Raw genomic sequence first — 11,916 nt, forward strand, 5'->3', positions numbered from 1 at the left:
AGCGTACCATTGGGACTGCGTGTATTATTTAAATCCTGGCGTTAATATAAGGAAATACGATATTAAATTTTGCATTCGGTTACGTTTTCCATATTTAAAATCCTGTACCTTGTCCAAAAAATTGAAATTGTTATATACGAAGGATAGTATTAAATCACGAACAATCCTTTTTAAATTTGCTTATATATTAATATATATATATATATATATATATATAAAATTATTATTGCTATTCGCGGTAAAAGCTAAATATAAATATAAATATTGCTAATAACGTATTAGGGTAACGGCGACAAGCTGTTGGGTTTACCGTTTAATAATTTTATAAAATAAGCATATTCCAAACCCGGATAATGTGTTTATAATACGTCGTGGAATTTTATTATTTATAAAATATAATGCGAATACGCGTAGCAAATAATTGTTTTTTGGGGGGAATATCCGTGGGTTAAAATCGCTAATATTAACATAACGCGTTAATCCTTTAACGTCGGGGGGTTTGTGGTTTTTAAAAAGGTATTTGGTTCCAGTTATACCACGTTCGAAATTTGTAACGACAAATAAAACGGGCGGTAACCCCGGGAATATAATAATAGTAAAAATATAAATTTATATAATATTGGCGTTTTGGACGGGATTTCCTGGGTGGACGTATCGAATACTTATTTAAACCAATCCATATCGTTTACGCTTTTGGCGGAACAATCTTTTATTCCCGAAAATTGGAAATTTATAAGCTCGAACCGGTTAAAAAAACGTAAATATTGTATTAATTGCTGCAATTCCCTACGCAGAAAATCGGTTTCGATGGGCGTAAAAAATTTATTATTAAAACGGTATTCGACCCCATTAACGCGTAAACGTTTTTAAACTTAAAAGTTTCGTAATGTTTTTTTTAAAAAAGAATTTTCGCGATAAGGTAGGTCGGGTAATTTCGTAAAAATTTGCCGCTATTACCTAAACGTGGATAAATCGCGTAAAATTGGTGCGTCGGTAACGGTTGCGCCAAAATTTGGTAATATCGCGAATAAATTTGGTTTTGGGGTTTATTTCCGTTTCGGATTCGGATTTTTTCGGTAATTGCTTTTAATCGATTAAAAATGGCCTAAATTCCTATTTATTTTCGAATATAAAATTGGGCGATAATAATTGGAATAACGATAAAAACGAAAATAATTGCGATATCGATGGAGGTAATGGGGTTAGGTCGGACGTAAAGTATTGGGTTGCAAATTGCGCGGATAAAAATACCTTTTCGGGTATATTTATTAATATTATTGGAAATGTGTTTTCCATTGTTGGATTCGGGTTTTATTTGGTTTAATAATATATTAGATAAAGGTTAATATAAATGAATATATGGTATAATAATAGAAATCTTTTATTTTTTTGTATATCGGGGGGAATGGTGGTTGGCGATATCGCAGCATTGGGTATTTTGTTGGGAGTACCGCCATAAACGGCGAAATACGACAAAATGTCCTTAAATTAGAACGAGCGCGATTTTTTCGGCCAATGTAATTGGTCGAAAAACCATGTGGCTGAAAGGTATATGGAGCGCTCGGTCCCCACTGCGAAGCAGGGGGGTTTAGGTTAAGCATTGAAATTATTAACGAATGGGGTTAATTACCCTTTACCTAGTTTCAATGCTCAGACTGGACCCCCCTGCTTCGCAGTGGGGACCGAGCGCTCCATGTACTTTTCAGCCACATGGCTTTTCGACCAATTGCATTGGCCGAAAAGATCGCGCTCGTTCTAGTCTGAGGACAATTTGTCAATTTTCGCCGTTTATAGCGGGTATATATATTATATTAAAAATAGGCCTTATAAACGCCCTGCCAACGCAGGTTAAATGCAATTAATTGCAGTTTTTACACGCGTAGCCAATGGAATAGCGGTATAATTAACACATTATTTTTAAAATACAATAGTAAAAAGCAAAACGGTATAACCATAATATGCTGTTAAAAACAGGCCTTGTAAAGGCCCTGCGACCGCACGTTAAGCGCAGTCGGCTGCATTTTTCATACGCGCAGCCAATTGTACAGCGGCATAATCAGGATATGCAATTAAATATTCGAATAAATTATTAAATAAAAATCATAAAAACATAAAATAACCTGCGTTGGACTAGTTGGAGGTTAGCAGTTCTGTTATGGACAACCGCGTCCCTGTGACCAATTTACTTGGAAAGATATTTAAATTATTAGTGGGATTTGTATTTTGTGATTATATTTAATCATTATTTTAAATAATAGGATATAGAACTGCTTTAAAGCTGAAAAATAAAATTCATAATTTAACGGATTGAAAACTTTAGAGTGCATGCAGTTATCCTTAAAGACGAAGCTTTTATTGCTATTTTTATATTATTTATCAGTTTGTTAAAACATTGAATAATTTGCGCAAATAAAGTTAAAGTAAAGAGGTACTCTAATATATTTATCATATTATTAAATTATATATGCTTGTTACTCAATTTCATCTTTATAAATTTTATTTCATTAAATAAAGGAAAAAAATAGAAAAACAGCACAAATGTTACATTTCCTTTTACAAAAAAATAATATAGACTGATGTTACGAATGGGACTTCACATTCAAGTTTGTTGATATATCTGATTAGGTCCCTGAAATTCTGGTTTTACTATCGTTGAAAATGGTAAAAATCTAAAAACGTTTCGATTATGAATTATGTACAAGATTACATACATTTTACCTATCCGCGTATTTAACGGTTTATATAGTTCGATACATATACCAAACTGTCATATTCTACTATGTATACATAGGCCACCCCCCATGTGCAAAAAGCATAAAATTTGGCTGCAAAACAAAATAATATAAAATTAATTAAATAAAACAAAATATAAATAAAAAATACACATCTGGCATTTTTTATATAAAAGGTGCTTAAAACCAATACAATCGATTGGATTTAGCGTGGACGTCTGTCTATATACGTTATCCAATCCCTATAATTTTGGTGTTATTATCGTTAAAACTGGTAAAAATATAAACGAGTTTCGATTGTAAACTATACGTAAAAATGTATGTATTTCACCTATCCGTTTATATAACGGTTTATATAATCCGGGTTATATACCAAAGCTTAATATAACGGTATATATATATATATATATATATATACGACCCTCCACGTGCAAATATTATAATATTTGGTTAAAAATTGAAAATAATATCAAAAATATCGAAAAAATAATACCGCTATAAACGGATTAAGGGCAGGTGTTATCCAATTCGGGCGTTATAGCAAATTAAAAAATGAATTAAATCGCTGCTAAAAGCGGTATTAAACGCTATCTTCAACGATATTTTCTTTTTTTAATATTTTGGGTAATTGTGGAATGAAAAAGGAGTGTGGGTTGCAAAAATGCCAAAAATACCGCGATAAACGGCGAAAATCGACAAATTATCCTTAAGCCTGAACCAGAACGTTTTTTGGATGGACCACAAGTATATTGCAAAACCGCAGTTTAATTACGAAATAAGCGAAATGGATTAATTGTGGAATTTTGGGCTTTAGGGATAAACCCTGAAATTAGGTAAACCCCATTCGCTAACCTTCGAATCGCAACTCCTATTATATGAAATAAAATAAATAATTTAATAACCCTAACAGCGCCATTTCGGTACTATATATTATGGTTTATATGCAAAATAAAAGTGAGCCTATTATATGCAAAATAATACATATAATTAACAGCACCATTTTCTATTCCCAAAAACTAAAGACCGACCAAAATTGGAAATTACGCCACCGGATAAACCTACCGAAATAATAATTGGTAATTATTATAACGGTAATACCATAATAATAAAAGTGTAATTAAAAAATACTGCGTAAAAACTTTTATTTTATTTAATAAAAAACAAATTTAAAAACTTATTAGGAAAATCGAATCCCAAACAAAATTAGAATTCGGAAAAAACGATTCCAAAAACATTTTAGGGAAAATCTCGGTTAATTACCGCCGCTTTTCCTGTTTAATCTCTTTACGTTTCACCCCATCCAATTATCCAAATAATCGATATTACGACAAACCGTTTTATTTTTTTTTAATATATGTTTTTTTATTTTCGTAAAAAGAAAACATTTTCCTCCACCATTTACAGTTTATCTTAAAAGTGTAAATATTAAACCGCGATCCAGTATTGTTATTCCCGAAAAACGCCTATTATATCGCATTGCAAACGGCGTAAACGCATTTATTTAATATAGCGAATAAAAAAATACAAAAAACAAATTATTTCGATAAACGGTGGACAAATAACCGCGAAATTTAATAACGCGATTAAATATAACGCGATAAAATTTACAAATAAAATCAAAAGGTGAAAATAAAAATTAAAGGAATATAAATTATTTAAAACTAAAAGGATATGGTTAAAAAAGAGGAAATTTGATATTATTACCAAACAATTGGGCCGGTACCAGTAAAATTAATTGGGGTTAAACCCTTTTAAACGATATTAAACCAAAAAAAGTAGCGACCGGTAAAAATAAAATTATATTAAAATATTATTACGTAAGTCCACGTAACCATTAAGGAATGGATATAATTAATATATAATATATTAGCTATAGCAGGGCAAATAATATCTTGGCTATAAAATATATTATAAATATTATATTAAAAATATTATATATGTAAAATACGGTTATTATTGTGTAAACAAATTCGATTTCAGGATTGTTTAGCAGCAATCAAATTCTGATTACCTTCAATATTTACTTAAAAACAATTTTATCACCCCAGTTATTAAAAACCCCAAATTAGCGCAAATTACGTAGGTAAAACGCTCAATTGTTCTAACCCATTTGTACTTCACCCTAAAGACAGGTTACCCGATACCTTAATTTTTAGTCTGAGGGCTAATCCCTGAAGCCCAGAGCTCCATAATTGATCCATTTCGCTCCATTTCGTGGTTCAGTTGCGGTTTTGCAGTATACCTGTGGGTTTATCCAATGAGCGCTCTGGTTCAGGTCTGAGGACAATTTGTCGATTTTCGCCGTTTATGGCGGTATAATTGGCCTTTTTTCGACCGACATTCCTTTATTATTCCACAATTACGCAAAATATTGAATAAAGAAAATATCGTTGAAAATAGCGTTTGATACCGCCATTAGCAGCGATTGAATTTATTTTTTTATTTATTATAATGGCCGAATTAGAAACCACCTGCCCTTAATCGGTTTATAACGGTATTGTTTTTTCGATTTCTTTTCGATTTTCGATTTTTTTTAATATTATTTTTAGTTTTTAACCAAATTTTATACTTTTTGCACGGGGAGGGTCGTATATATATATTTGTATATATATATATACCGTTGGTTTCAGTTTTGGTATATATACTGCATAATATAAGCCGTCGAATAAACGGATAAATAAAGTAAGCACATTTTTATATGTAATTTACAATCGAAACTCGTTTATGTTTATACCAATTTTGATAATAATAAAATTAAAACTACAGGGACTGGATTACGTATATACACAAGCGTACACGTTTAGTCCAACTTATAAAATTCGCTTTAAAAAATCCTTCATAGAAAATAATGCTAAATATACATTTTTGATCGATTTTTTGCTTCATTTAATTAATTTTGAATTATTTTGTTTTGCGGCCAAACTTTATACATTATCCACGCGGGGGATGAAATACATATATATTTGGAAAAGTATTCCAATATGGTATATATATCGAGTTGTATAAACCACTAAATAAGCGGATAGGTAAAATATATATGTAATTGTATATATAATTTACAATCGAAACGCTGTTGTATTTTTACCAATTTGTATAGTAATGAAACCGAAACCTCAGCGATTGAGTAGAATATATAAAAAACGTCAACGTGAAATCTGATTCGTAATACCCGTTTCAATTATTTTTTTATAAAAGGAAATGTTAAAGTCTGTGCTTTTTTTCTATTTTTTGCTTTGTTCAATAAAATAGAATTTATAAGAATAAAGTTGATTAAACATTATTTAAAGGCTTATAACAGAGTAGGAATACTTCAATTCATTTTATTTAAAATTATTTGCGTAATATATTTGATTTTTCGACACATTAATAAATAATGGAAAAATATTAATAAAAGCTTTGTTTAAAACGATAATTGCATGCACTTTGTGATTTTAAGCCCGCTCAATCAAAAATAGTAATACTTGATTCCTACCCAGTATTATATATTATTATTCAAAACAATAATTAAATATAATAATAAGATACAAGTTTTACTAAATATTGAAATTTCTTTCCAAATAAATTAGATATGAGGACGCGTTTTTTAATCCCGAATTTCTTAAGGTCCAATTAAATTAACGCTACTTACTATATATCTTTATAGTTTTTATTTGATATTTTATTCGTATATTCAATCGCATACCGTATTTATACTGTTTTTTTGCTATTAAATTTTAAATACAATGTGTTAATTATACCGTTATTTAATTGGTTGCGCGTATAAAAAATGCAACTAATTGCATTTAACGTGCGGTCGCTGGGCGTTTATAAGGTCTATTTATAATTTAATGTGTATACCCGTTACAAACGGCGAAATGCGACAAATTATCGTTGGTGGTACCGCCATGAACGGCGAAATGCGACAAAATGTCCTCAAACTAGAACGAGCGCGATTTTTTCGGCCAATGTAATTGGTCGAAAAACCATGTGGCTGAAAGGTACATGGAGCGCTCGGTCCCCACTGCGAAGCAGGGGGGTCTAGTTTGCGCATTGAGACTATTTAATCGTAATATTCGGAATAAAATTCCTCGTGAAACGTTAAGTCCCTATTATTTACCGTTGTACGGTTAATTAAATTAACCACGGTAAATAGTAAATAGCATAATAAGGATAATAGTAAACCCGCCGTTATAATGGCAAATTTAATCCTATCCGCCAGCGTTCGTTTATAGTTTGTTCGTTTAGGCGCGTATACGCGATTCGTATTGCGTGTTTTTTCCTTTTTACATTTAGTTTTGTATTTTCGAATTAAACCGTTTCTATATTGTTGTTCTGTTTCCTTAGGATCGTTTTTGTAATAAAAAATAATTATATCTATTGCCGCAATTTTCGTTTTTAACGCGCATAAAAATTGGATTTTTGATTTGCATATTTTTTAATTTTGTTTTCACCAAAGGATAGTCAATCGGGCTTTGATATAATTATCCGTGGTAATATTTAAAATTTCAATTATCGGTACAACGATAAACTCAAATAAGGTTGCAAAAGCAACCTCAAATTCAAGTCTGCAACGGTAAGTGGTACTATTTTGGCAGAGCGGGCATTTTTGTTTGCACTTAAAACTATTTGTGAAAATGAAATAATCCGAATAGGGTTTAACCCGGGGTAAGTAAGCAATGAAAAACCCGAATCAGGCCGGTGGAGGTAATTTAACCGTAATAGTAAGATCAAAGGCAGGCAAACTAAGTCATAATACTTAAAAGCAGTAAAATGTTATAAAAGTGATTTTATAAAGTACTAAGTTAACTAGTTAACCCCTGTATATATAAATGATAGTTACTTCAAACCTTTATATAACAATATAGTTTTATACTTTTAATCCCTTATTTTAAATAGCTCTCTCACCTTTTGAACCGAGTTCGAGTTTAGTAGGTTAAGATGATTTACTACCTGTAGCCGTTTTTGTAAAGGGATTTCCAATACCGCGTCAGTTAATTCGTTGTAATAATTATTTACCAAATAGGTAATATCTTTAACATCCTGACTAGTCTTGCGTCGTTTAGGCCAAACCAGGCTCAGAACCTTTGAAATAAACAAAGGCCCAGGTCGGATTAAAGGGGCAGAAAACTGTGCATTATTGTACGTCATTGAAAGATATTTGGAAATACCAGCGATTTCTTTAGCCGAACTTTTCTGGCCTGGAAATAATGTTAAAGTCCGTTTTATATAACGATTGGTAGCTTAGGACTTACCGGCTATAATTATATCCACATTTATATATTTGTTTTTTGTTCTGAAAAAGACTTCCAGGTGTGATTTGTCTGGCCACCAATTTTCTGCAGGTATAAGAAACCGTCCGTCGGTTTCCAAAAGCTTTTTAAGATTGGGCATTGTAGTTTGAACTATAATGTCAATATCAGGCGTAGTTCGTTGAGGTTCTCCGTAAAGGATTAAAGCCCAACCACCGGAAATAACCCAAGGGATATCGTTTTCGCCAAAAAGGTTATTAAATGCGATAGTAGTTTCTTTAAAACCAGCAACGCTCACGTCGGCAAGTGACCTTTCCTGAAGCCAAACATATTCTTCTTTCGTGAAATGGCGTCCAGTTATAGTTGGAGTTATTGAACGTTTATACGACGACAGAGGAAGATTGATTTTGGGGTAATAACCCTCTATATTTTCTTGTAAAGGCTTAAAGGCGCCCGTGGCGCCAAGCCTGGAGGCATAACTCTTATCGCCAGTAGGGAAAGCAAGGGATGTGGTGGCTAACAGCCACATAAAAGTAAAAAAGCAACACATCTTAAACAAAGATAAAAGGTAAAGCTTAGGTTATATGATAAGGCAGAAAGGTGGCCAAGTTAGGAGAGACGACGAGCTTGGCATACCCCAAGCACACCCGCAGAATATTGCTGACGAGTTTTAAAATACAAGGCTAGGAGTGATCGGCTTGGTGAGGTGGGTTCCCGACTTCGCCTTTTAATAAAAGGTTTCATGGTTAGCGCCAAATTGAAACGTGATTTACATGGTCACAAATGGAGCTTTTCGCATAAAATGACCTTTATATGGCTATTATTGCGTCTATTATTAATTTTACACCGAGAATAATACCAAGGGAAGAACTTTCCTCACAGCATTGCTTAATTTAATTTATACCACGCGGATATATATTTGATCTGTTTTCGTCTTCTTAACTAGCACCTGGTATGCCCGGACTTACCAAAATTATTATAGCGCCGCTTAGTCGCCGCTTGCGCTAGTGTCAGGGCTCATCCCTGAAGCCCAGAGCTCCACAATTAATCCATTTCGCTCCACTTCGTGGCTCAGTTGCGGCTTTGCAATATACCTGTGGGTTCATCCAATAAACGCTTTGGTTCAGGTTTAAGGACAACTTGTCGATTTTCGCCGTTTATGGCGGTATTTTTAGCCTTTTTTCGACCGACACTCCCTTATTATTCCACAATTACGCAAAATATTGAAAAAAGAAAATATCGTTGAAAATAGCGTTTAATACCGCTATAATAAGTTTTGGTGTATATATCGCATTATATGAACAGTTAAATAAGCGGATAGGCAGAATATGTATTTTGCATATATAATTTACAATTTAAACTTGTTTATATTTTTACCCATTTTAACGATAATAAAACCAAAACTTCAGGGATTAAATTAAATATATAAATAAGCGTCAGCGTGGAGTTCGATCTCTAATGCCCATTTATATTTCTTTTCTATTTAAAAGAATGTTAAATTTGTGCCATTTTTCTATTTTATGTTTGATTTAATTAAATAAAATTCACGCAAATAAGGTTTAATATCATTTTAATATAAGTTCAAAAAAGAATGGATAAATTAGAAGCTTTCCTAGTTTTACCATCATTTTCGTAAATTATTTAGCTATTTGATAAACTGTTAATAAAGATAAAAATACTAATAAAAGGTTTGTTTTAAACGACAATTGCATGCACTCTGTAGTCCTAAGTCCGCTAAATAATGAATATTATTATCTGAGTTTAAATCAATATTATATTCCATAATTTAAAATAAAAATTAAGCATAATAAAAATTATAACTCTTATTTAATATTTCAATATCTTCCAAATTGATTGGGTAAAGAAACGCGGTTTGCATTCAAAGGATTGCCAAAATTTAATCAGTTTAACGCAGGTTATTTAACATTTTTACGATTTGTATTTAATTTTATATTCGAATATTTAATTGTATACCGTGGTTACACCATTTGTTTAGCTATTATAATGCGTATATAATATATATATCCGCTACAAACGGCGGAATGCGACAAATTATCTTTAATAATACCGCTATAAATGGCGAAATGCGACAAATTATTATTAATAATACCGCTATAAACGGCGAAATGCGACAAATTATTATTGGTAATACCGGCGTACCGCCATAAACGGCGAAATGCGACAAAATGTCCTCAGATTAGAACGAGCGCATTCTTTTCGGCCAATGTAATTGGTCGAAAAACCATGTGGTTAAAAGGTATATGGAGCGCTCGGTCCCCACTGCGAAGCAGGGGGGTCTAGTTTAAGCATTGAGACTATGCTTGCGCATTATTTCTTTCTTAATTTATGTTCCTTTATGTTACGACCAGAGAGTGGGCCCGGCAAGAAACGGCCAGGTGGGGTTACACCCCTCCTGACTGTAGGGGTGTGCTTATTCTCAGAGGAGGCCACAGGGGATCACGTTCATTTTCACATGACCATTTTGAGGTCTAGAACAAAGTTAGATCTCGGCTTAGCTTCGGTGATTTACGTAGCTCCACGACACGCACTTTTTAGGTACGAATCAGAGCACGATTTCTCATTTCTTTTGTGGATTTGTTTTCCATTGTTTCATGACGGCGACCTGTGGGGAGGTGCTTATTCTGGGAGATAATCACGTTTATTTTCATATGACTATTTTGGTGCCTAGAACAGGGTTAAAGCTCGGCTAAGATTCGGTGATTTGCGCAGTTCCCCGACACGCACTTTTTAAATACGAATTAAAGCACAATTCCTCCTTTCTTTTGTGGATTGCTATTCCACCACAGCACCTGTCCAAAAGTAACGCAACGATCCCAAAATCACACCAAAACCCGCGGTTTTCAACAGCAAATAATTCAATCAATTCAAAATACTACCATACCGAAAAGCTTTCAATATATAGTTTAAACCCCTCTCTTTTATTATATATTAACATTATCAGATTCTACTGCTTATTAGAGTTGTAAATATAAATATAAACGAACAAAAGTTGAAAAAATACCATTACAGTGGGTTACAGGGAACGTATAGTGGATGCAGGTTTTGGAAATTTGGCATTTTTATTTTAAAAATTTACCAATTATTCAATATAGGAGCAATAGCATTGGAATTTGAGAAGGTGTTTATTTTACTAAATATCTATTCGAATTTAAATCTAAGAGTTTGCGACTTGTATATTGGGAAAGTTATGCCTTGTGAAAATACAGACTTTTGATGAGATGTTGGGATTGTTGCGTTATTTTTGGACAGGTGCTGCATTTTATCTTGGAAATCCCGGCGAAATTAATTGCTATTATGCACTAAACTTACTCCACGTTTGCGAATAATACCCCTGCAATCCTGCACGTCGTCGATTAATCGGCTAATACACCATAACCACGCTGAAATTTATCGCCAACTCAAGTCTCAGGGCTTATCCCTGAAGCCCAAAGCTCCACAACTGATCCACTTCGTTCGCTTCGCTCCATTTCGTGGCTCAATTTAGTCTCAGTGCTCAGACTAAACCCCCCTGCTTCGCAGTGGGGACCGAGCGCTCCATATACCTTTCAGCCACATGGTTTTTCGACCAATTACATTGGCCGAAAAGATCGCGCTCGTTCTAGTTTGAGGACATTTTGTCGCATTTCGCCGTTTATGGCGGTACTACCAACGATAATTTGTCGCATTTCGCCGTTTATAACGGTATTATTAATAATATACCTAATATTGCGATATCGCTAATAATTATTTTATTAATATAAGGATAATTTGTGGTATTCTGCCGTTTATAGCGGGTATATATAAAATATTCGCATTATAATGGTAAAAGAAAATAATGTACCTATAGCATGCAATTGGATATTCGTATAAAAATATAAATAAAAATTTGAAAAATATATAGTGATTTGCGTTAAATTTATTGGAATTTATTAAATACTTGAGTGCCGGCCGCGTTT

General features: G+C 32.9%; 1 protein-coding gene across 1 annotated transcript; it reads right to left on the reverse strand.

Moving 5' to 3' along the window:
* Positions 1-7,586: 7,586 nt before the first annotated feature.
* On the reverse strand, positions 7,587-8,510 carry PpBr36_02252 (uncharacterized protein; the record flags this gene model as incomplete). Its single annotated transcript, XM_029889434.1, has 2 exons — positions 7,587-7,909; positions 7,964-8,510. 2 exons carry the CDS (start codon positions 8,508-8,510, stop codon positions 7,587-7,589), a joined length of 870 nt encoding a protein of 289 aa, XP_029753799.1.
* Between the last annotated feature and the right edge of the window lie 3,406 nt (positions 8,511-11,916).

Source organism: Pyricularia pennisetigena, chromosome 3 (assembly GCF_004337985.1).
Source record: "Pyricularia pennisetigena strain Br36 chromosome 3, whole genome shotgun sequence".
NCBI classification, from domain to species: domain Eukaryota; kingdom Fungi; phylum Ascomycota; class Sordariomycetes; order Magnaporthales; family Pyriculariaceae; genus Pyricularia; species Pyricularia pennisetigena.